Here is a 27,216-nt window from a genome sequence, read left to right as displayed (position 1 = left end):
TCTTGGTTGCAGGTTGCTTCCCTACCTTTTTGGTCAGGGAATTGGTGAATAAAGCAAACACAAGCATTTTTGTTAAAAATAAAAATATTTTTTCTTTTTAGTGATCCAACAGATGTTTCAGGAAGCACTCCAGTTTCTCCCAATAATCAAGATAGAACTTTAGTCCGTTCTCCTTTGAAACGACAAGCCTCTGTCTCTTCTACGCGGCTTGGGAGTACAAAAAGTTTATCGGCAGCCGTTTTTGGTGAGCGGCAGCCTACAACAATGGGTGTACAATTCACCAGCGAAGTGTCCCGCAGTGATGAGAATGTTTTGGATTCTCCTCATCAGCGGAGGAGCTTTGGATCCTTCCCCTTCACTCCGTCAGCAGATTCTAACACTTTCCATCAGTATCGATCAGTTGATTCCAGCATATCTGTAGCTGAAAGTGAGGCATACTTTTCAGCAGCTGAGGACTTTGATCATGTCAGTAGTGATGAAGGTCCAGGAACCTACCCAGGAAGAAAGAAGAGGCGTCGTACCCAAGCAGTTGACTATAGCAGGAATACAATTTATCGTAGTGTAGAGGGACCATTAAATAGTTCTGTTAGTGGAGATAGCCAAGAGCTGAAAAACTATCCTATACAAGCTCACGCCTCTCAGGCCTCTTTTGTATCAGCTCTTGAAGGGGATGAGGAGTCAACTGATCATCTACACACTGTGGAAGGAGAAAAAGCTGCAGATAGCAAACAGCTATCGAGTCAGCAGATTGTGATGTCTTGTTACCTAAATTACCTTACACAACTGCAGGTATCCAACTGGTCAGTAAAACAGCCAACAAACAAAAGAACATCAAAATCTTCACTGCATCGCCCTTTGGACCTTGACACACCAACCAGTGAAGAGAGCTCATCTTCATTTGACCAGCTTTCTGTACCTATGTTTAAGGTTGGCAACTTTTCTATTGTGTTAATCCGCATTGCCTCTGATTTGTTAAACTTCCAAATACAATTAGGAATTGCTGCTTTCTATTGGGGAAATTAATTTTTGAGAAATTCACACTCAAGGTGGAATGAACAATAATAACTAGCATTAAATAGTGGTTTAAACATCGGAAATATTCCAGGGCACTTAGATGCATAATCTGACAAAAGCGCGCTGAAAAACTCAGCGTTGCCAGGGTGGGGGCGGGAAGAGGGCGGACAATGACATTTTTGCAGGTGCGGGTGAGTGCTGTGAGAAAGCTCCCTGAAGGCAGACAGCTGCCTCAGGGAGCTGGAGACCCGAAACAGCTAAAATAAAGGTTTTTAAAAGCGGAGAAAAATGTTCATGCATCACAATCAATCACCTAAAAATATAGCTGATAAAATGCTGCCCACAGATATTGATTTTTATTTTATTGCATCACGGAAATCTCATCCCACCCTTGGATGAGATTTGATGAAAAATGCAAAGTCTGCCTGGCCGATTCACCCGTCTGCCAACTGTAAGGTTGGATGGGCCACGAGAAATTGGAGACTATTTTGCCGTTAATGGGCTTAATTGACCTCTTAATTGTCAGCGGGCACGCTCCCAACTTTTGCGCACCCCTGCTGAGCGAAATATCGCGCGATGATGTCGGGACGCTCATCCAAAGTCGTCTTGAGCGATTTTCCACCCGATCGAGTCGGGCACGCGCGCACCCGCCCATGGGACGTAAAATTCTGCCCCTGGGGATTTGTTGACTTGTAGTCCCTTAAGTTTCTCCAGTACATTTACTCTGCTGATAATTACTTTATGTTCAAAGATTGATGACCTTTCATCATAATATGTTTAGTTTTAGATTGCTGTAACCAAGAACCACAAGCTATGATGGGTCAAATGCCTTCCTTCTCTTGTAAACATCTACAGCGAAGTTAAGGATATATTAAACAAAGATGCATAGAATGTGTTGAGAAATAGCAGTAAGCCTGAGGATTACGAGAGCAAAGGGTGGCCAAAAAATTGATTGGGAAAAAGAAAGGAAGAAAACAATAAGAGAGTAAACTGGCCAGGAATATTAAAAAAAACAATGTAAAAGCTTGTAAAAATATATAAGGAGGAGAAGAACTAAAGTAAACCTTAGTTCTTTAGAGGGAGATACAGGAGAAATTATCATGCGGAATGAGGAACTGGAAGAGAGGTTGAACAAATATTCCATGTCAGTCTTAAGGTAGAAGACACAAAGTACATACCAGAAATAGAGGGTAACCGAGAGGCTATTGTGGAGTATCTAAAAGACACTCGAAACTGAGTCGACTGTAGGTAGATTCAAGCAGCAGTTTTTTATTCAGTACAAGTGTGCACAAATGAGAATGCTCTTTCAGAATGCCCTAAAAGACAATTCGAAGTTACATAGCTTCTGCCGTTTATATATACCATCTTTGGAATAATTCATCATTAACTCACAATGTTCTTGCTTTGTACATCTAATTCTTTACATCCTTAATTACAAGTGAGTTTACAACATAAACATGGAATGACCTGTTCATCATCTCCGCACTTATGAAGAAATTTGTAAAACAATCATGGAATGACCTGACCGTTAGCACAAATAATGTTTCAAAACATGTACTTTGCTTATCTACCCTGACATTTCACTGCAGTGTCTAGCATTCTGCATACCTTGACCCTGAGGTCAAGCTATCAGTTTATTGTAGTATAACTCATAGTTCATTCATCAACTTATTTTATCCTGAGTCAAGGGCACATTCCTTAGCTTATCATGAACTGGCCCATAGGCAAGTCATCAACTTACTGGCCTGGCCAGGAGGTCGTATTCATTCTAGTTTATTTTTTTAACTGCAAACACTTTTAAAACTTATATCTGCAACTTGGCAAGCCTGGGTAATCCCATGATGCATCCTAATATGCCTCTTCAAGGCTAACAAGAACATTTGCACCACAAATACGAATTATACTTGCCACAAGAAGTTAGGTAGGAGCCGTTTAATGATCAGATTAATGCTCCGGCAAAGCCACTCAACCTTGGAGAAAGGGAAGAGTTGAAACTGTGGAATCTCACTCCTGCAAGTAATAAATGCTCATTGAGGCTATTTAACATTTAATTTTTCTTCATTCCTTTCATACTTTTTTCTCTCGTTTTCATCCAATCTTTTTATGCCTCTCTTTTCTTCTTTTTCTGTATCTGATTTAACTATAAAATCACTCTGTTTCCTTCCCTGTTATTTACCGTTTCTTTCTCTATCCTTAAATCTCATTAGTCTCATCATTCACCCAGATGCCCTGTTGACCTTGGATCTAATCACAAAAGCAAAATAATTGAAGCATATATGGAATGTGTTCGTTATGTAAAAATTGTTTAAACTGTAGCTGAAAAATATTAATTGTTCTAGGTTAATTTGCTTTTAGGTGATAAAACAAGGTCTTGCAGCAAGTGCATTACTTGACAGAGGTGCTCAACTAATGGGATCAAATTCAAGGTATTTATTCCTTTTATTATTGCCTGTCAGAACATTGCATTTTGAGTAGTATTTACCAAGTAAATCACATTGTTCAACAGCTGCATTTGCAAATTTTTGTCATGGGTCAAAATCCTGGGACTCCCTTCTGAACAACACTGTGGATTAACCACACCACAGGGACTGCAGCGGTTCAAGAAGGCAGCTCACCACCACCTTCTCAAGGGCAATTAGGGATGGGCAATAAATGCTGACATAGCCAGCAAAGCCCACACCCCGTAAATGAATTTTAAAAAAAGCTTTACTATAATTATAACTATAATAATTTGTTTATTAATTGTACATATATTATCAGAAACAATGCTTGTAAGTCAATTAAATGCCTATATTTAGCCGAATTATTTGTACAAATGCCTAAAACAAAGTAATTGATTGATTCAAAACTTTAGTCATTTTTACAAAAAAATCTAGTACTCCTTACACTCCACTGGAAAAAACAGCAATGGAAAACACAGATGATACAGTTACTGAGCAATGGAGTCTTGATCATCCCGTATCTCAGACCAGAACCACTGCCATAGTAGAAGTAAAAGGAGCGGTGGATATTGTCCTTACCCCACTTGTGACAGAAGCCTTTGACAGGTGAGCGTGCCATTCATGCCCATGAAGGAAGTGCATGTTTGTGCGTGTTTGTGTGTGTGTGTGTCAAGATTACTATAAGTTAATCGATATGAAATCGGCAGTATTAAAAGGAAAAATAATGGTTTATTGCCACTTTTTCATTTACGTTGCAAATACCATATTACTAGTATAATCTCACATTGCCAGTGGGAGTAATCATGGAAGTGGCATAATTTTGAGCTGTTAAGATTTCAGTTAATTCAGTATTATGATTTTTCCCTCCCACACTGTTTAGAAGATTGGGAGCTGTACTGAGTTATTTTGCCTCTTCCAGCTCAAAGTTTTTGCTTTCAGTATATTCGAATTCCATATCCGTTTTTAAAAAAAAAAAATTCAGATTTACATTGAATTTATCCAGTATCTTTAATTTGTTGTAGTCTTATTATAACTTTGATGCCTGTAGCTATATCTGTCTATGCAAGTGTTTTGCAATGTGTGAATATGATTAATGAAAGAGTTGGAAGTATCTTAAATTTAACATTTTAAATATTAAGATTCTTACATATTGATTTAACTTTCACTTATAATAAGGATAGTCTCTTCATCTACCATGCAAAACCACTGGTTCAGTGGGGCTGACAGAAATAGTCACTTGCCCGTGAACATTTAAAGTGACAATATCCCTAAGTTACTTCTGTTTCTTCTCAATGCCCGCCCACAAACAGGGGCACACACTGGGGCAAACGCAGACACTTAACTATTATTGGCCCCAGGCTGGAAAGATCTATCTAACTAAATGTGAATGTTGAACTCTATAATAAGAAAGACATTACTTATTTTATGCAACCTATTATTTCAAGATGAAGTAGATAGTTCAGGATCATGCAGATCTTAAAAATGAGTATATTGTATTGAATTTACAGAAAACCCAGAATTATTGTGTCCTATCTGACAGTGTAGCACAGGCATTCCTGTCTTAGTCCTTCAGACTTTTGTACATGTTCTTTCTGTGTGGGAAACTAATAACAGATTATTCTCATTGTTTAGATATTTTGAAGCAATGGTTCACTTTTCTAGCACTTGGCATCCTGCTTCAATTGTGGATGATCTGCATGCTAAAGTGCTGAAGGAGGCATATTTGAACAGCAAATCAGCTAGTTCAGAATTGGTAAGTGCTATATGGAATTCAGGTAAGACAACCAGACAGTGCTACGTTCCGTTATTCTATCTCTCAAAAAAGCTGAATTATTCTTAGTAAGAAAATAGCTCCGATTGCTGGATTATATTCACTGCACTTTTACATTTAAAATGAAACATTGCTCATCAGTTTAAAATGCCACATAGTAGAAATTTTCAGCATAGTATCAGCTTGATTCAATTGGTTACACTTTGGTTCAAGCCATAAAGCTGCGTGTTCTACTCCGCTACAGAACTATGAATTGGTTCGCAGCTTACCAATCTCTTTAGTGCCAATTATTTCAATTTTGTATAGTCTTTAAATTTGATAGTATTACTGTTATGGCCGGGATAGGAGGAGTGTGCAGTTTCTCTAACTCCATTACCCCACAGGTAAATGTTTAAATCACTCACCAAAATGGCCAATTGTTTACCCTCAGTGCTGACAGTATAGCACAGGCAATACTATCTTAGCCCTTCAGACTGTTGTACATGTTCTTTCTATGTGAGAAACTAATAACAACTTATTTTCATTGTTTAGATATTTTGAAGCAATTATTCACTTTTCTAGTATTTAGTACCTTGCTGCAATTGTGGGCGCTGGACCCAGAATAAAAGAGATTTTTACCAGCTTTCTTTCCGTAAACTCAGAATAATTGATTTATTATGAAATAAAACTTCCTTTTTTTAAACAAGTTGCAAAATTGGTTAGCGTGCAATTTGTAATCTGGAAGTGTAATGATTTACCTCTTATAAACTCCCATCTCTCTCACTCTTGCATGCAAAGAAGGTTTCTGCAGAGGTCAGCATAAGGGAACACTTTGTGAAAAAGGATAAAATTCAAAAAGGCCTTGATGCTGTTGATTTGGTGTTCCTGTGTGCGCTGATCACAGTAGCTGCCTGGAAGTCCTTTCCAAAGGATCTTCGGTGTCTTTGTTAATTTTTGCTTATCACAGCTTCGCAGGCTTTTACATACAGACGAGTTATACTGAGATGAGAATTTTCTTGCTGAAGATGAACATCCACTCTGGACTGCAGGTAATACAGGAGGAGAGAGGAGCAATCTTCGTTCGCAATCTTCCTTCACAATCTTGTCCCCAAGACACATGCAGTGTTCAAATAAACATGTTCAGACAGAACTTCTCCCAGCCCAGGTCTTTTTCAGCCAATCAGAAGGAGCCCATAGCCTGGCAACAGCAGTTTTCTTTTAATTTTAACTCAAGAAAACAAAGTAACTTTTATCGCTCCAGATGTCTTGCTGGTCAGTCAGCTGAAGTCACGTGATTTGTTGGAAAAAGCAGCTTGCTCACAGACCAAAATGAACTTGTAACCTTTTAGAAAAAAACTCAGGAGGTTGTCTAAATGATTTACTGTCCTTTTTTTTTACAAAGCATATAATTCTTGGAGATATGGATCCCTAACACAATTTATGCCCTCTTCAGGTTGTTAATAAAAACAAAAAGTAGGGAACAATATAGCATCGAGTGCCTTTGGTTGTTAACCACTTTCTTTGGACATTTTCAACTGTTTTCCAATCCATTCAATAACACTGATATAGAGAGTAAAATTTTCCATGAGCCTGCATTTGTATTTGACTCTGAAATGAGCTTCCAAACACACATCCGCTCCACTATCAAGATTACTGATTTCCACCTGTGTAAGATTGCCTGACTCTGCCCCGTCTCAGCTCACCCACTGTTGAATCCCTCTAGAAACACTTTACCTCTCAACTTGACTGTTCCAATGCTCTCCTGACTGGGCTCCCATCTTCCACCCTACAGAACCTTGAACTCATCCAAAACTATGCTGCCCATATCTGAGCTCGCAGTAAGTTCCATTCGCCCACTCATCCCTGTGCTGAGTGACCTACATTGGCTCCTAAAATTCTTAACTTAGTTTTCAAATCCCTCCAAGGCTTCAGCCTCCCCTAATCTGTAACTTCCCCAGCCCTACAACCCTCAGATATGTATGCCCACGAATCCTGGCCCCTTACAGATCCCCAATTTTAATTACTTCACCATTAGCGGCCATGCCTAGGCCCTAAGCTCTGGTATGTCCTTCCTGAACCTCTTTGCCTCTTTATCTCCCCTTTTTCAAGATGCTGTTTATAACCTATCTTTTTAACCAAGTTTTTGGTCATCATAGAATCATAGAAACTTGCAGCACATAAGGAGACCATTTGGCCAGTTGTATCTGTGCCAATTTTTTGAAAGAATAATAGTGCTAGCATGATCTCTTTGCTTTTATATTCTATTTCCCTATTTTTATGCCCAAGCAACCCATATGACTTTTTCACCACCTTATCAACTTGCCCTGACACCTTTTTAAGGATTTATGTGATGAACACCACAGGTCTGTCTGCTCCTGTACACTTTTCAAAATCGTGACATTTATAGTATACTGTTTTCCCATATTAGCCATACCAAAGTGCATCACTTCACACTTTTCCATGTGAACTCCATCTGCTTCTGCCTAGTATCTCTCTTAGGTGTAAAATTTTGATTAATAGTACTCCTATGAAGTGCTTTGGTCTGTTTTCCTATAAGAAAGCCATATAAATGCCACATTTTCACATCTGATCACATTAAATAACACCCCGCTGGAAATAACTTAGCAAATTCTGCAACCTTAGGTCCATGGTGACAGACAATCTGTCTCTTAACACACATCTCGATACATACATAGAGAAAGCAGCTACTATCTTTGGCTGACTCATGAAACATGCATGGAATAACATCAAGCTGACTTTTAGGACCAAGATGCTGGTTTGTGAGGCCGCTGTTCTCAGCACCTTGTTGTATGGCTGTGAAACGTGGATGTCTTGCAGGTTTCAAGAAAGGTGTGAACTCCAAATTTGTTGTTTGCAGTGCATTCTGGGCATCTCATGGAAGGACAAAGTTACGAATGCGACAGTCCTCCCAAAGGCAAGTCTCCCAAATATGTTGGTACTCATCAAGCAGAGACGACTTTTCTGCCTTGAGCACATTTGCAGCATGGAAAATGGACGCAGGCTCAGGAATTCCCGGACAGTGAGGTAGCTGGAGCCAAAAGACAGCAGGATGCCCAAAGCTCCGCTTTAAGGATGCTTGCAAGTGTGACACGAAGGCCCTGAACATCGATTCTTGATCCTGGAGACGCTAGCCAATGACGGATGGAAATGGTGACAATACCTATGAGCCGGCATGCATGACCATGGCAACTGGTGGCTACAGTGACTTGGCAACAGGCACTAACACCGAAAATACCAATCCACAACCTGACAACCTCTCGATATGCAGCACTTGTAGAAGAACCTACCTCTCATGGATTGGTCTCTTTAGCCATCAGCAAAAGTGAACCACATGAAGCTACCCCATCTCCAATGGATTTGCTGCATATCCATCATCTTATGTAGATGGAAGATTGTCAGTGATAAATACAAGTTGTTGTTATGATCAATTGAACCTTATGCTTTATCGGATTGTCACACGAAATTTCACATTTCTAATCATGTAGCTATGGAGGTGTGAACTTAATTGCCTAGAATATTAGCTCTGAAGGCATAGTAAGAGAAAGGCCACCTGGATTTCTCCCAGGAGAGATTATAAACAGATTCACCTTATTGTGCATTTGTAGTTGTTTATTTCTCTCTGTTAACAGTACCTATTGGTAAGGTAACCTACTTCAGCCTTTATAATTCTGAACATTTGTGTTGAACAAATATTCTCTCTTTAGACAACTGCAAAGCACGAAGGGCGAGCCTCCAAAATAGAAAATGGTACAACTGGTATAACCAAATCTGGCCAGACACGGACAAATACTGAAACTAAACAAGATAATGTGAAAATCAAGGGTCTTCAAGCTAACGTTTCCATACCAAAGGTATTAACATTCAATTACCCAAATTTATATTACTTTTGAACATGGTCTAGCGATAATTACCCATATTTTTAAAGATTAGGGACCGCATTTTCATCTGGGTGCAAAGGCATGTTTCAGTGCATGAATGGCACACAGCTTTTTGGAGGAAATCTGATTTTCCTCCACATTCGTGACCCTCTGCCATTTTCCTCTGGCCTTTCTGCGGGTCTGGAATGCCTAGTATGCAAAATACATAAGATAAAAGCAAAAAACTGTGGATGCTGGAAATCCAAAACAAAAACAAAAATAAAAATACCTGGAAAAACTCAGCAGGTCTGACAGCATCTGCGGAGAGGAACACAGTTAACGTTTCGAGTCCGTATGACTCTTCAACAGAACTAAGGAAAAAAAGAAGAGAGGTGAAATATAAGCTGGTTTAAGGTGGGGTGGGACAGGTAGAGCTGGCTGGAGGGCCAGAGATAGGTGGAGATTGCCAAAAGATGTCATAGACAAAGGGACAAAGAGGTGTTGATGCTGGTGATATTAGCTAAGAAATGTGCTAATAGGTGACATTAAGGGTAGAAAGCAGGACGAGCAAGGTACAGATAGCCCTAGTGGGGCGTGGGGTAGATGGAAGGGATCAAAATAGGCTAAAAGGTAGAGATAAAACAATGGATGGAAATAAATTTAAAAATAATGGAAATAGGTGGGAAAAGAAAAATATATATAAATTATTGGAAAAAAGGGGGATCGGAAAGGGGGTGGGGATGGAGGAGAGAGTTCATGATCTAAAGTTGTTGAACTCAATATTCAGACCGGAAGGCTGTAAAGTGTCTAGTCGGAAGATGAGGTGCTGTTCCTCCAGTTTGCGTTGAGCTTCACTGGAACATTGCAGCAGGCCAAGGACAGATATGTGGGCATGAGAGCAGGGTGGTGTGTTGAAATGGCAAGCGACAGGGAGGTCTGAGTCATGCTTGCGGACAGACTGAAGGTGTTCCACAAAGCAGTCACCCAGTCTGCGTTTGGTTATGCAAAATACATACCCTATTTTAAATAGGGAGTGAAGATTGGATTTCCTCCCACACAATTTTCATCTGCTGCTATGGGGTTTTAGAAGTCTGTTAAAACTTCACTAGGTTTGCGAGTTCGTGAAGAAAACGGAAAGCCTGCTGAGGAATCTGGTAAGGTAAATGCACAGTGTCTTCACAACTTCAAATGTCATTGTTAGGTGTTGTATTGTAATGTAGATTTGTTTTCAATACAGTGATTTACCATAAGGATCTATCCTTTAAAGGTAGGTTGACCCTTACTTTGACCAGCCTTGTGCATTTGTTCACATGCATTACAGTGCTTTCCCAATGAAGAAAGCACCATGATGCAGTGAAAAATGTTACAACGTGTCCTACCAGCCTGTACTGCCATCTTTTCTACTATTATTTAAATAGCTCTGGTTGATAAAAGCAAAACCTGGTTTTGACACTTGAAAAAAATCTAACCACCTGCTCCTTACTTATAATGACAGGAACTCTGCTTTGAAATTGAAATGAACACCTCTGTTCTTTTCTTCCCAGAGAGTAGCCTATTGCTTGGACAGCTGCGGCCACTCTGAATACTTGGCTGTGGTTCAGGCGCAAAAGAGTTTCAGCACAGTAGGTGTGGCATTTATCTGAGAATGAATGACAGTTTCAAGAAGTTGGAATAGCAGATTGTTCTATTGATGTGGTTTCTGGTTTGTTGACACAAACTAACAGGATTACCAGTATTACAACATTTTTTCACAGTTCAATGATATGGAGGCTTTTATCAGATGTTGAGAGGTTTTTCTTTAAAAAGCATTTATATTTATATTGCAAGGAAACTGAGGACTGTACATAGTCCATGCAGGGTGAGTGGTTATGGTAGGTGCATGGAGGACATAGAGATGGCATGGGTGATCTGATGGGGCATGGAGGTGGGTAGAGGTGACATGAGTGATTTGAGGGAGTATGGGCTGAAATGCGGATGGGTGGGGTTTGAGGGAGGTGAGGGATAAGGTTTAGTGGGACTTTAAACACCGTTGGGAGCTGAAATACTTTGTTAGAGAACTGAGGTGGGCCTTCTAGTGGGCTGGCCTCCACATACACACTCCTGAAGCACCCCAGCACAGCTTGCAAACTGCACTGTGAACCCAACCCTGATGTGAAAAAACAAAAATAGCATGTGAATTCACACATGGGCCGGGTGTACAGTTTGCAAGCTGCAAAAGTTTGCAGGTTGAGTTTTCCCAAGCCAAGATGAAGATTTGGCCCTAGAAGTGAGGAGAAATCTCAATGATCTGAAGACAGTTATTTTATTTTTAAATGTTCAACATTAGGGAATAAATTGTATGTAATAAATTTGTGCACAGTGGACTTTCTGAAGAAAAATTTCAGCCATTCAAGGGCAAATAATGTGACCACGGCACCGTGCAGATGCTGCATGCACCTGTGCACAAATAGGTTAAACTCAGTGATTGCTACATGGTCAATGATTTGCATGATTTACTAGCACTTGTGGACATATAGTAAAACGCATTTAATTTTGTTTGGTACCTTTTCATGATGAAGCAGGAGTGCCATGACCATGTAATCTGGTGGCACTAGGTAGTGAAAGGCTACAGGCTGCCTGTTGTGTATCAGGCATTCTCCCAGCATTGGGAAGAAGGATCCAACATTGTGGGGTACTGGGTTTGACAGCAGAACTGGTAAAGTGTGGGCAGTGAGGCACTGTCTTTTTTTAAAAAAAGATTTAAAATGGCTTACTATTTAGCATTCCTTCCAAACAAGCATTATATGGCAGAAGCACTCCCTCAGCCCCTCAGTTACATTACAGGGTAGTTCATCGTTCATTATAACTCTTTGCCATTGGACCCTTCCATATGACTTTTCATCATTCTCCCAGCCCCTTTTATTACCACTGCTTGTGTTGGGGTGTGAAGATCTTGCATTGATGACTGCATAGTTTTCCACATGAAAGTGGATAGTATTTGTGCCTTATGTTACTATGGTTTACATAGTTAAGTGACATGGTGATTGAGGTACTAGATTGGCAATGCAAAGATCTTGGCAAAATTTATTTGAATCTGATAATTTGTAGGCTCGCTCCAGACAAAATGGCTATAAAAATGATTGTAAAAATCCAACTGGTTAACTTGTACTTTGTAGGGAAGAAATCTTTTGTTCCCTACCCAATCTGGTCTACCTGGTTACATGGTTAATTTTTGATGGATAGCAGCTCGGGATGGACAATTACTCCTGCATTGCCAATGTAACCCATATCCCATCTGTTACCTATTGAAACAGTACTATTCATCTTGACCTATATTAGACTTCTTTTTGAAAACTTGCAGGTGAATTTATGTCTTTTGCAAGCATTAGTGGAAAAACCTCCAACGTTCAGCATAAACAAGAATGTTACTCAGGTTTCTCTAGTTGCACTGTGTTTTGACAGAATTTCTACGCAAATTCTGATGAACAGGTAAATTAATAAAGCTTTGTTTTGGGGAATGCTGTTTTAAGTATTCAGAGCACATAATTAAGGCTAGTTGTAGCATTAACTTTGTTGCCTGCTGCTATAGAATGTGCATACTGCATTTCAATCTCATCCAAAAAGGAGACAGCTTCAAGTTTCACAATACTATGCATAAGGCAAACAGTTTCAAGAATGTTAATCTTACTTTGAAGATTCTTAAGATCTATTAAATTTCTTGAAAATGTTACTGCCTTTGGAAACGTTTCAAGCTAGTAATTATATCGTGCTATGAAGTAATCGATTTGACAAAGTTAGCTTTTTGTGTTAACATGCTAGCTTTGAAATGACTTTTCATGGACAGCATTCTGAAATAACAGGTTTAAACTGTCTTTGTCAGAAATTTCACTCTTCACAATTCAATCATACATAGCGTTCAACGTGCTAATAAAGAAAACTTACCCCCTCAAAGTGCTAAAACATAAGCTCACATAAATAGATTATCTAGATCCAGTAAAATAATTAGGATTTGGTGCACTAAGTCTTAGAACATGGTTATTTCTTGCAGTTTAGGGGGAAAAATGCCTATTTGAGTTGGTATTGCATATGCAATGAATGTTTGGTTTTAAATTCATCTGAACCTGTCTTGTACAACTCTTGCTGAATAGGGGTATAGTAGAAGATGGAACCAACAATCCTGATGCAGGCAGAGCATCTGTCACATTTGATAAGTATGTAAATGCTAGTAAGATGCAACCACAGTCATCGGGCTCCCTGAGGTCAAACTCAGGAGCAGAGAGGGGAAAGGAGCTGGCAGCCAAGCTCGATGTCCATCGCATACATGGTCAGTTAAGAGGTCTTAGCACAACAGGTAAGGTGGCTAACTCAGAATAATAATGACTCATAGTTATCATCTAAAGTTTATGCTTAAATAAATGAATGTCTGTTTATCCATGTACTAATGCAGTAAACTTTTATGAAGAAAGTTGGACTGCAGTGTACACTTGCTTGCATTTATAGTGAAAAAATAATATGGCTTAATACAGGACCTATTTTATCATATTTGAATTTATAAAAAAGTTTGTTAGCTGGTGGTGGGCATTTAAACATGCATATATTCTTGTTTTCTTGAGTGCTTAAAATAAGAAAAACATTCTAGATCAAGGATGATACATCATCAACCCTTTTCAACTTTAAATCCCTTTCTTAGTTGATTCTATATTGCAACCACATCAACTTGCATTTATATAACACCTTTAATGCGGTAAAGTGTCCCAATGCACTCATAGGACTGTTATCAACCGAAATTGGACACTGAGGCCAAACGTTTAGTCAAAAGAGATAGGGCATGAAGGAGAAGAGAGAGTAGAGAGGACATAAGATATTGGGAGGGAATTTTGGAGTTTAGGTCCTAAATAGATGAAGGCATGATGGCCAATGATGGAACAGTTTAAATTGTAGATGCGTAAAAGGCCAGAATTGGAGAAGCGCAGATGTCTCAGAGGGTTGTAGGGCTGGAAGAGGTTACAGAGAATTGAAGGGGTGATGCCGCAGAGGGATATGAAACCAAAGATAAATATTTTAAAATTATTTTAAAACTTTGATGCAGAAATAATGTTATTTAGAGTTTATGTTTGGACCATTACGAAAAAATGGTATAAAAGTTAGTTCTGTAGATTTAAATTAACAGTTGCATATTAAGAATTATTCTGATCAAATTTTAGAATGAGTATCCTAATATTGTTTTAATGCTTTAATTTCAAAAGATTTAGGAATATGCTCAATCACTGCAATCCCCTTTGAGAAGTCAAAAGTTCTTTTCACATTAGAAGAATTAGAAGATTTTGCTTTTATGGATGATGCAGAACTGCTTAAAGCTGCAGACACAACTAAAACTCCTCAGAGTATGGAGAAGTGGGGATGGATAATGTTTGAATGTGGAATTGAAAATTTAACCGTAAAAGGTAGGCTACTTTTCTTTATTTTTATGCAGTTCACAGCAAATATATTGGTCTTATTTAAAGAAACATGTTCAATTCTTGCTTGTAGATACTTTATGCCTTAGCAACAACTGTAAATCAGATTGTTTTACAACATAAGAAATAAGATCACGAGTAGGCCTTATTCCCCCCACAAAGGGAAGCATGATCTCAGCATCTACCCTATCAAGTCCCCTTAGAGTGTTAGAGGTTTCAGTAAAATCACCAATCATTCCTCTAAACTCCAAGAGTTTAGGCCAACCTGCTTAACCTTTCCTCACAAGACAACCCCTTCATTCCAGGAATTGACCTCGTGAACCTTGTCTGGGATGCCTCCAACGCAAGTGTATCTCTCTTTAAATAAGGAGACCAAAACTGTACGCAGTACTCAGCTGTCATCTCACTAATACCCTGTATAGTTGTATCAATACTTCCCTACTTTTATACTCCATACCCCTTGCAACAAAGGCATACTGACCTCTACCTCGCAGAGGCTGAGCACCAACTCGCAGACACTTCCTCCTAACCCCCGCCCCACCGGACCATGACCCCACCACTGAACATCAAGCCATTGTTTCCAGGACTGTCACTGACCTCATCTCCTCTGGAGATCTTCCCTCCACAGCTTCCAACCTCATAGTCTCCAAACCTCGGACGGCTCGCTTCTACCTCCTTCCCAAAATCCACAAACAGGACTGTCCCGGCAGACCAATCGTGTCAGACTGTTCCTGCCCCACGGAACTCATTTCTTGCTATCTTGACTCCATTCTCTCTCCCCTTGTCCATTCTCTTCCCACCTACATCTGCGATTCCTCTGAAGCCCTACATCATATCAACAATTTCCAGTGCCCTGGCCCCAACCGCCGCCTCTTCACCATGGACGTCCAATTCCTCTACACCTCCATCCCCCACCGGGATGGTCTGAGGGCTCTCCTCTTCTTCCTCGTACAGAGTCCTGAACAATCCCTATCCACCACCACTCGCTTCCGTCAGGCTGAACTTGTTCTCTCACTGAACAATTTCTCATTAAACTCATCTCACTTCCTCCAAATAAAAGGTGTGGCCATGGGTACCTGCATGGGCCCCAGTTATGCCTGTCTCTTTATGGGGTATGTGAAACATTCCTTGTTCCAGTCCTACTCCGGCCCCCTCCCACAACTCTTTCTCCGGTACATCGATGACTGCTTTGGTGCCGCTTCATGCTCTCATCTGGACCTGGAAAAATTTATTAATTTTGTTTCCAATTTCCACCCCTCCATCATTTTCACTGACACTTCCCTTCCCTTCCTTGACCTCTCTTACTCAATTTCTGATGATAGACTATCCACTAATATTCATTACAAGCCCACCGACTCCCACAGCTACCTCGACTACAGCTCCTCACACCCCGCTTCCTGTAAGGACTCCATCCCATTCTCTCAGCTCCTTCGCCTCCGTTGCATCTGTTTCGATGATGCCACTTTCCAAAACAGTTCTTCTGACATGTCTCCCTTCTTCCTTAACCGAGGTTTTCCAATCACGGTGGTTGACAGGGCCCTCAACCGTGTCCGGCCCATCTCCCGCGCACCCGCCCTCATACCTTCCTCTCCCTCCCAGAACCATGTTAGGGTCCCCCTTGCCCTCACTAATCACCCCACCAGCCTTCGCATTCAAAGGGTCATCCTCTGCCATTTCCGCCAACACCAGCATGATGCCACCACCAAACACATCTTCCCTTCACCCCACCCCGTCAGCATTCCGTAGGGACCGGTCCCTCCGGGACCACCCTGGTCCACTCCTCCAACACCCCCTACACCTCAACCCCCTCCCACGGCACCTTCCCATGCAACCGCAGAAGGTGCAACACCTGCCCCTTTACCTCCCCACTCCTCACCGTCCAAGGGCCCAAACACTTCTTTCAAGTGAAGCAGCACTTCACTTGCACTTCCCTCAATTTAGTCTTACTGCATTCGCTGCTCCCAATGCGGTCTCCTCTACATTGGAGAGACCAAACGCAGACTGGGTGACTGCTTTGTGGAACACCTTTGGTCTGTCCACAAGCATGACCCAGACCTTCCTGTCGCTTGCCATTTCAACACACCACCCTGCTCTCATGCCCACATGTCCGTCCTTGGCCTGCTGCAATGTTCCAGTTAAGCTCAACACAAACTGGAGGAACAGCACCTCATCTTCCAATTAGGCACTTTACAGCCTTCTGGACTTAACATTGAGTTCAACAACTTCAGATCATGAACTCTCTCCTCCATCCTCGCTCACTTTTCGATCCCCCTTTTTTCTAATAATTATTATGTTTTTTTAAATATATTTTTCTTTTCCCACCTATTTCTATTATTATTTTTAAATTTATTTCCATCCATTGTTTTATCTCTACCTTTTAGCCTATTTCGATCTCTTTCCCCCACCCTGCCCCCACTAGGGCCATCTGTCATTTGCTCATCCTGCTTTCTACCCTTAATGTCACCATTAGCACATCCTTTAGCTAATATCACCACCGTCATCACCCTTTTGACCTTTGTCTATTACATCTTTGGCAATCTCTCCTTTGCCCCCACCTATCACTGGCCCTCTATCCAGCTCTACCTGCCCCACCCCCCTTAAACAGCTTATTTCACCTCATTTCTGTTTCTCTTTAGTTCTGATGAAGAGTCATACGGACTCAAAATGTTAACTCTGTCTTCCCCTCCACAGATGCTGTCAGACCTGCTGAGTTTTTCCAGCTACTTTTTTTGTTCCAACATTTCACTTGCTTTCCTAATTACTTGCCATACCTGCATGCTAACTTCTTGTGAACTCATGTATGAGGACACCCAGATCCCTTTGTACCACAGCATTCCTCAGTCTCTCTCCATTTGACTAACATTCTGCTTTTCCAAACTTTCCACCAAAGCAGAGGATCTAACATTTTCCCACATTATACTCCATCTGCCAATTTTTTGCCCACTCAATTAACCTATTTATAAGCCTTTGCAGACTGTTTGTATACTCCTCATAAATTGCTTTCCTACCTATCTTTGTATCGTCAGCAAATTTTGGCTACAATACAGTTCATCCGTTCATCCAAGTTATTAATATAGGTTGTAAATAGTTGAAGCTCCAGTCTGATCCATGTGGCACTCCACTAGTTACAGTTTGCCAACCTGAAAATGATCCATTTATCCTAACTCTCTGCTTTCTGTTAGTTAGTAAATCTGTTACCCATGCTAATATATAACCCCCAACATCATATGCTCTGATCTTGCGTTGTAATCTTTCATGTGGTACATAATCGAGTTCCTTCTGGAAATCCAAATACACTGGTTCCCCTCTATCTACCCTGCTTGTTACATCCTCAAAGAATGCTAATAAATATATCAAACACGATTTCTCTCTCACAAAACCATGTTGACTCTGCTTGATTGTATTATGATTTCCACATGTCCTGCTTACTATCTCTTCAATAATATATTCTAGCATTTTCCCAATGACAGGTGTTAGGCTAGCTGGCCTATAGTTTTCTGCTTTCTGTCTCCCTCCTCCTTTGAACAGTGGTGTTACATTTGTGGCTTTGCAATCTACTGGGACCGTCCCAGAGTCAAGGGAACACAAAATAAATTTGACACCATCCAGGACAAAGCATTCCACTTGATCAACATCCCATCCACCACTTTAAACATTCATTCCTTCATCAGCATATACCAGATACAAGATGCACTGCAGCAACTCAGCAAGGCTTCTTTGCCAGCACCTTCCAAACCTGTGGCCTCTATTACATAGAAGGACAAGGGCAATGCATGCATGGGAACACCACCAGTTGCAAGTTCCCCTTCAAACCACACACCATCTTGACTTGGAACTATATCGTAATTCCTTCACTGTTGCTGGGTGATAAACTTGGAGCTCCCTTCCTAACAGCACCGGATGGACTGCAATGAATCCAGAAGGGGGCTTAGCACCACCACCTTCAGGGCAATTAAGGATGTACAATAAATGCTGGCCTTGCCAGCAATGCTCATGTCCCATGAAAAGAACTTTTAAAAAACCTGAGGTCATCCAAAATGCTGCTGCATATGTCCTAACTGGCACCAGGTTCTGTTTACCTTTTACAATTGTTCTCACTCCCAGTTAAGAAACTCAAGCTTTGATCAAAAAAATTTCTCATCATTGCTCTCAAATCCCTCCATCACCTTGGCCCTCTCTGTTTCTGTGATCACCCCCAACCCTATAACTCACCATGATATCTGCACTCCTCTACGTCTAGCCTCTTGGGCACCCCCGATTTTATTTGCTTCACTATTGGTGATTATAGCTTCATTCGTCAAGTCCCTAACCTTTGGAATTCACTTCCTACATCTTTATATCTCTATACCTCTCTTATCTCCTCTATTATGTACCTTAAAATTTGTCTCTCTGATCAAGCTTTTGGTCCTCTGCCCTAAAATTGCTTTATGTGACTTGGTGTTAGATTTTGCTTTATAATGAATCAGCAAAGCCATTGAGATGCTATATAAAGAAATGTTGGTTGAAAGAACCTCACTTTTTGGAAAATTGAGTACCATGTGGGCCTGTGGTCTGCATAGCCCTATCTAATGTTATCTTGTGCTGATATCAAAATCATCACAGGTGGACTTACGGTAGGTGGTGGGAGAGGGCTCTTCCTTGTATTGTGTTATCCCAAGAATGCAACTTCAGATGTGCCTTAGGCCAGAAGGGTTGAAGATGATCCTGAGTAGATAATCTCCATTTGCATTCATAGTGAAACAAAGTGCAGCAACTGAATCACGTAGTGGTTGGCTCCAGGCTGAGTAGTTATGAATTTTGTTAGGTTGTGGAGTGCCAGGCTGAGACAGGGAGGCGTCATTGCAGGGCAAGTGAGTCATTGCAGATTGCTTTGCTCTTTTGGGACAGCATTGGGATCCAGGAGCCATTAAAAAACAAAGTGGTGAAATATCATATTAGGAAGGTGGAAGTGGCTTACAAAAAAGTTTCTTCATTAAATATATTATTTAAGTGAGAAATTTGAAAACTGGTTTGTGTGTATGTTTTTGTCATGTCAACTATTGTTACTATGCTTGGATTCTTAGGAGGAAGGCAGTCAGGAGCTGTTTTGTACAATGTTATGGGTGTTCTTGGGAAATCAAATACAGCAGAAAGGAACGGAATGCTGAAATCAGGTGACTCTACTGGTTCTCCAACTGGCAGTGGCTATAGCACTGACGTATCAGAAGATAACCTCCCTCGTGACGAAAGAAGCCCAACTTCAGATATCAATGGGAATTCAGCATCTGATGATCAGGTAAAAATTGAATATCACTTGATAAATGCACTGTAAATTTTATTAGAAGATAACATATAAACTGTTAGTTGGTTTAAATTAAAGGTGATATCAGGTACAAATCTGTGACTACATATAAAAATGTACTTGCCGGTTATTTGGGTGTCGATTCTAAGAATATAATCATGGAACACAACGGGACATGCATCTCAGACACTGATCGTGATGTGTAAAAGACCTGAGTGCAGTGTCTATTGATGCCCTAACGAATGCCCTAACAATCGATGGTTGTTGTCATGATCATTGTTACTGAGACTAATTTTATATTCCAGACTTATTAATTGAATTTGAATTCCACCAGCTGCCGTGGTTGGATTTGAACCCAGACCACAAGAACATTAGCCTACGCCTCGGAATTATTAGCCTAGTAGATGTTACTACTACACCACCATCTCCCCTTATTTATTCGAAGAAAAGCAAAGCAAAAAGTCTATTTAACTGAGTCTATTTAAAAAAAACTTTGCTGCAAACAGAGCTCATGACCAAAACTGCAGCAACATCTCCCGATAAAAGTGCAGTGATTTATCCAGCAGTATTCAGTGACTGGGGGATGGTTACATACAAATTATGCGCATAAAGTCATTCCAAGTCATTTACAGTAGTGTGTCAATCCAGGCATGAATGACCAAGGAATTACCAATTATCTCTATTCTGGACAGGAATAGTGGTGTCTCTCTATGCAACCGTAAAAGATGATGTATGTGGAATACCAAGTGGCTAATTACTGTTGATTATTACTGCTGCAACCATTCGTTTTGTAGCATTGAAGTGTAACAAACATGATTGATTTGTATGTATGTGTCTCTTCTGTGTCTTGGTTATATGTTAATTATGATTCTGTGAGCTATATATTTTTATAGTTTTATATATTTTATAGCTTGCAGATTTATTATTTTTAAAATGTAGATGTATAAAATAGACAAATATTAACTGCTAGTGCAGCGGAGTGCATCATGAAACAATAAACTATTTCAAACAGGACAACTATTTTGAACATTATAATAAGTCTAGGAACTGATTTATTTCTCGCTACAGTGTATATTGTATCTAGTCTGAGAGTAAAAGTATATTTTAGGAGGTGGGGCCTGGTGGTTCAATAGGTTAGCTTGCCATTCACTCAGCTCTCGGGTTTGGATTTGAATCCAACACAGAATGCTGGCTAGGTGAATTGGATTATGGACAGCTTAAGCTAGTTTCTAACCTATGCAGAAAGATGACACAAATTTTCCTACAATTTAGTACAAATTGTTAACTAAATTTGAAATTCTACCCATGTCGACAGCAGAAGAATTTACAATGGTGTGATTACTGAGGTGAGGGCATTATTGAGTGGGATTAGTGCTGAAGCTGGGTTTCACCGGCCGTTTCGCGGGCTGGTCATGCGAGAGGAGCTGGTTGCTTTAGGAGGGATCATGGACTGGCTCAGCTGGGTGATAAGGTTCACCACTGGAACCGCCTCAGGGCAGCTTTCTATTGGTACCGTATTCCTTTTTATGCATATCTACATCTTTGGTGATCTGGCCCCTGCTGCACGGCGCCTTTAACATTAGCAGTAAGAGTTAAAGGCTAAGGAAGGAAACCCGACACAAAATCTAGCCACCTGGTGTTTCCTTCAAGCAAGTCTAGGCCCCAGACGTATAGGCTTTTGTCTTTCCTCTGGATATCAGCCCACAAGATCAGGGGTCATGGGGGGCGGTGGGGCTCAGATGTTGGCAAGTCTACATCTCCTAAAACCATGCCTACGCTATGCAACAAAGAAAGGAAGACTGGAAAAATTTTCCAGCTTAGAAGCTGGAATGTCAAGGCTATGTGGCCTGGCATGAACAGTGACACACATTCCATAGCAAGTTTTTGCAAGATGACAGTGAGTTAAGCAAGATTAATGTTGACATTGCCACTCTACAGAAAATTAGATTAGCTGACATGAGCTCTATACATGAGGCTAACTACATTTCCTATTGGCATGGTAACAGTGAGGAAGATCGCTGTGAGCTTACTGTCAGCTTCACTGGCAGCAATAGATTGACACAGTCAATTGAATCATTAGTAGCAACTTCTCTGCATCTGCTGTCAACATCACCTGCGCTTATGCACCATCCTTGTATGCCAACATCTTAGAGAAAAAGATCAATTCTATGATTCTGTATACTCCTGAATGAGCTCTGCATCATCAACACGTACTTTCAGGGCATACACATCACCGCGAGGTATCATGGTGTCATCCAAGGCCTGGCCTTTGGTGCCAATTTGACATGATTATCACCAGAAGATGCAATTTGTCCAACACTCTCCCAACCTGCATCTACCACAGCGTAGATTGTGATAATGATGGCTCTCTTGTCAGCAGCAGAGAGAGGGTGCAACCCAAAAGTTTCACAGCTGCAAAAATGACAACTCGCCACACATTGACATCCCTAGTACAAAAAATGATGCAAATACCAGCACATTGTGTTGGTGCTCAAGCAGTTGTTACCCACTTAAGGATTACCAGGAAATGCCGATGTTGATATTGGTGAAGCTTGAAAGTCACTAAGTTCAACCATTTCTGAAATAGCAGCAGCAACATTTGGTAAATGCATGATCCACAACAAAGACTGGTTTGAGATCTACTCAGCTGAGACGACATCTGTCATTGAAGCAAAAAGCAAAGCCCACTTGATGCATGACATAAACCGAACAGCTCGAACACTGCATGACTTGCAAGTAGCCAAGACATTCATGCCAAAAGACAGGGATATACTGCGCAAATAAACACTGAATCAACCTAGGTCAAGAAACCTAAACAACCTGTGACAATGAAAATCTACGTACTGTGTGGCGGGATCAAGAGGGTGCTCGGTTCTACTATCACTAACATTGCCCCCCTAAAATCAGCAGATGGTGAAGTACTCACTGACGAAGCAAGCAGATGTCCCACTGGGTTGGACACTACTATGAGCTGTACTCCTATGAAATGGACATCTCTGTCTGCATTTGATGCTTTCCTGCAGTTTCCCATCATGGTCGAGTTATAGACGAATACCCTCATCACTTGAACTTGAAAAGGCCAGCATAAAGGCGCACAGCAAGGATAAATTTCCAGCTGAACTGCTCTATCATGTAAAGTCTCATCTACTACCAAATCTCCATGATCTTCTCCTTCTCTGTTGAAAGATAAAATCCATCCCGCAGAATCTGGTGATGCAAAAATCAACATGTTATACAAAATCAAAGGCGATGGAGGGGATTGCAACAACAGCAGGGGCATTTCACTCCTTAGCATCACTGGGAAGGCCTTTGCTTAGGGTCATTCTTAAAAGAAAGACTTCACCTACTTGCAAACTTAGTGTATACAGAAGCACAGTGTGATTTCCGTGCTGGCAGATCTACAGTAGACATAATCTCCATACACCAGCAGCAAGAGAAGTGTAGGGAGCACGATATACCTCCTATACCTTACTTCTGTAGATCTCACTACAATATTCAACAGTGTTAGCAGGGTAAGATTCTACAAGATTTTAGGGAAAATTAGCTGTCCAAAAAAACTCCTCCGCCTCATCCACTCCTTCCATGAAATATACACTGTAGAGTACAAATTGACGGCACCACTTCTAACAGTTTCAGGGTGAAAAATGGAGCAAAACAGTTGTGTCGTAGTCCTGACTTTGTTTCGTATTTTCTTCTTTGACTTTCCTGCAGATATGGAAGGAGCTTACCTGCATATTAGGTCAGATGGTAAGCTTTATAATCTATCCAGACTGAAAGCGAAGATAAAAATATAGCACATTTTGATCAGAGAACTCCTGTGCAATGATGGTACTGTGCTAGTCACTCACACAGAAACTCAGCCACAGGAACTTATGGATTGTCTATTCCAGGCCTGTAACTTGTTCTTCTTGACTATAAGTGTCAAGAAAACCATGGTCGTGGATAGATTGTCACATCTCCTGATCACACTGAAAGTGGTTAGCAAATTCTGCTACCTTGGGTTACAGACAATCTGCCTCTTGATGTAGAACTTGATATGGTATAAGAAAAGCTGCTGCCACCTTTGACTGACTCACGAAACGTGCAAGCAACTGTTATGAACGGGAGAGAGAGGCAAACTGAGCCCTTTTATTATCCCGCCATCTGCTTGTAAGCAGAGGTGTTTTTAATTGTTTTAAAAATAGGCGTGTTTCCCCAAACCCTCAGCTTGTGAAGTCCAATTTTTAAAGTGACTCGCAGAAAACTCTTTTTGATTCAATCAAAAGTTTAGTTTATTTCACACACACGTACCCGCTCATGTGCACACACAAATAAGAGGGATAGAACAGAGGAGTTTTACAAATAACTTAACAGTTAAACAATCACAGAAATGGTTATCAGTCCATGTGATTTGCAGAGCCCAGAAATCAAAGTTCAGAGCGGGTTCCTTCACGGAGAAGTTCCAATTCTGGTGCGTTCTTGGCTGAAGACAGCAACACAGAATTTCTTTAAAATCGATGGCAGTGCAGCAAGATGAAATTGCTGTACTTAGACTTGGTCTGCTTGGCAGATGATGATTCGAAGCTTCCAGGTAAACAGGCTTTAAGAGGCTGAGACTTGTTGCAGTTTGCTTTGACAACCAGGAGTCCCGCTGTTGATCTTGCAGGTTGGAGATAAATCAGCAGACTGACTTATGAGCCTAGAAATGTAATATTAGAAGTGCTCCAAAGGCCAGATCAAGATTCCGTACATTGTATTAAAGTATATTTATTTTCGAAGATCAGAACTCCTCCCATTGAAGCTGTGGTATCCTACAATCCATCGTAGAAACTCTGTCCAGAATTTTATTCAGAATAGCCTTTCTTTCATTGGCCCCAAGACACACTGCTCCAGCATTATTTTAATGAGAAATGCTTTTTATATTCAGTTATTATCAGTTGACATTTACTGAAATCTAGACTTGCTGTGAGGTTCAGCTTGAAATGGTTAATTGTATTAAGCTACCCTGGGCACCTTTTTTAAATTAAATTTTTAGCATGATTAAAAACCTGGTATTATTAATCAAATAATATTTTGGGCATTCCGTATTCAAATTGCACACCCTGCTATTATTTTATTCTGAAACTAATCTGCCTGTTTAATTTTGGAGCAAAACTCACCGGTGAACAGATGCCAAAGTCATTCCAGCATCCAGCTTTTTGGTTGTCTGCCAGCTCGGACCCTGAACATTAGATCTTAGTTACGTTTTATATAGCTTTTGCATTTTTCGTAGTTTAATTTGTTTGACAAATTCGGGAGGAAGAAAGTGCCAAGTTTACGGTACATGTGCCATGCTTTGGTCATTATATTACTTTTCCCTGGTCAAACCCAATCAAAGGATATATGACCATATTGTATTGAATGGAAAATATTATTGTAAGGTTGGTAATTTATTACTATCTCTTGAAATATCAATGCGTTTGGGTTTATACAGAAATTGTATAATAGAACATTACTTCTCACTCATTTTTGATTTTTTAACTCATTTTGTTTAGGATGAAGGGGTAGAGTCTGATGATCTTAAAAAGGATCTTCCTCTGATGCCACCACCCCCTGATTCCAGCAGCATGAAACTTACTATTAGCGAAATTTGGTTCAGCTTCGCTGCTCCAACCAATTTACATTCACGTGTTCAGACTTATTCCAGGTAACAGTCTTTCAATTTATGTAAGACAAACCCTTTCATAGATCAAAAGCAGTCTGTCTATCATTGAATGCCTTTCTTATTGAAATATTTGCTTATAATTAATTGGATAACTTTTTGCATGAAGGGACACACTTCCTTGTTTCAGCTGTATAGTTTGAATGTAAAGGGCAGAACCACTGCACTAGAATTTGCACCAGAACATACTGGTCAAAGGTCAAAAATAGTTACTTGAAAAAATTTGAACCTTGAAAATTGGTTACTAGTGTCATGATAGGCATTATCATTTCCCCATTCTACTTGGGGTCTCATGCGGACATACAAATTAGGAGCAGGAGTAGGCTACTTGGCCCCTTGACCCTGCTTCCCCATTCAGTAAGATCATGGCTGACCTGAATATAACCTCAGCCCCACATTCCTGCCTACCTCCAATAACCTTTTACCCCTTTGTTAATCAAGAAACGAAATAACCCTGCCTTAAAAATATTCAAAAACTCTGCTTCCACCACCTTTTGAGGAAGAGAGTTCCAAAGACTCAATCGTCTGAGAGAAAATTTTCTCCTCACCTCTGTCTGAAATGAGCGACCCCTTATTTTTAAACCGTGATCCCTAGTTCTAGATTCTCCCACAAGAGGAAACATCCTCTCCATATCCACCCTGTCAAGTCCCCTCAGGATCTTAAAGGTTTCAATTAAGTTGCCTCTTACTCTTCCAAGTTCCATTGGATACAAGTCTAACCTGTCCAGCCTTTCCTCATAAGACAACCCACCCATTCCTGGTATTAGTCTGGTAAATCTTCTCTGAACTGCCTCTAATGCATTTACAACTTTCTTTAAATAAGGAGACCAGTACTGTACACAATACTCCAAATGTGGTCTCACCACTGCCCTGTACAACTGAAGCATAACCTACCTACTTTTGTAATCAATTCCCCTCACAACAAATGATAACATTCTATTAGCTTTCCTAATTACCTGCATACTAACCTTTTGTGATTCATGCACTAGAGCACTCAGATCCCTCTGAATCTCAGAGCTCCTCCATCTCTCACCATTTAGATAATAAGCTTCTTTTTATCTTTCCTGCCAAAATGAACAATTTCACATTTGCCCACATTATATTCCATTTGCCAGATCTTTGCCCACTCACTTAACCTATCTGTCACTTTGTAACCTCCTTACATCCTCTTCATAATTCACTTTCCTACCTATCTTTGTATCATCAGCAAATTTAGCAACCATTCCTCGGTTCTTTCATCCATGTCAATTATATAAATTGTAAAAAATTGAGGCCCCAGCACTGATCCCAGTGGCACACCACTCGTCACAACCTGCCAACCAGAAAAAGACCCATTTATGCCAACTCCCTGCTTCCTGTTAGCCAGCCAATCTTCTATCCAGTATGTTACCTCCTAAACCATGAGCTTTTATTTTCTGCAATAACCGTTGATACGGTGCTTTATCAAATGCCTTCTGGAAATCTAAGTACAATACATACACCAGTTCCTGTTTATCCACAGCACATGTGACTCCTTCAAAGAACTCCAATAAGTTGGTTAAACATGATTTCCCTTTTACAAAACCATGTTGACTCTGCCTGATTGCCTTGAATTTTTCTAAGTGCCCTGATAGACTCATAGACATTTACAGCACAGAAGGAGGCCATTCGTCCCATCGTGTCCCCGCCGGTCAACAAAGATCTGACAACACTAATCCCATTTTCCAGCGCTTGGCCCATAGCCCTGAAGGCTATGGC

The 27,216-nt window shown here is 40.5% G+C and overlaps 1 protein-coding gene across 11 annotated transcripts in view; it reads left to right on the top strand.

The window, feature by feature from the left end:
* kiaa1109 (KIAA1109 ortholog) overlaps window positions 1-27,216 on the top strand; it is a 533,049-nt gene that overhangs the window by 251,781 nt on the left and 254,052 nt on the right. For all 11 annotated transcript variants that reach the window (XR_013576358.1, XM_078539938.1, XM_078539971.1 and 8 more), the window contains 10 exons: window positions 102-927; window positions 3,370-3,440; window positions 3,891-4,061; window positions 5,088-5,208; window positions 8,931-9,077; window positions 12,424-12,551; window positions 13,211-13,413; window positions 14,309-14,506; window positions 19,582-19,793; window positions 25,313-25,464. Coding sequence is in view for 10 of the 11 variants with exons in the window: in XM_078539938.1 (XP_078396064.1) it covers window positions 102-927; window positions 3,370-3,440; window positions 3,891-4,061; window positions 5,088-5,208; window positions 8,931-9,077; window positions 12,424-12,551; window positions 13,211-13,413; window positions 14,309-14,506; window positions 19,582-19,793; window positions 25,313-25,464 (2,229 nt within the window). In the remaining variant the exon portion in view is untranslated. The remainder of the gene's footprint in view (window positions 1-101; window positions 928-3,369; window positions 3,441-3,890; window positions 4,062-5,087; window positions 5,209-8,930; window positions 9,078-12,423; window positions 12,552-13,210; window positions 13,414-14,308; window positions 14,507-19,581; window positions 19,794-25,312; window positions 25,465-27,216) is intronic.

This window comes from Cetorhinus maximus, chromosome 1, assembly GCF_964194155.1.
Source record: "Cetorhinus maximus chromosome 1, sCetMax3.hap1.1, whole genome shotgun sequence".
Classification (NCBI taxonomy): Eukaryota; Metazoa; Chordata; class Chondrichthyes; order Lamniformes; family Cetorhinidae; genus Cetorhinus; species Cetorhinus maximus.
Note: the sequence above shows the minus strand (reverse complement) of the source record. Positions and strands in the feature narration are given on the sequence as shown.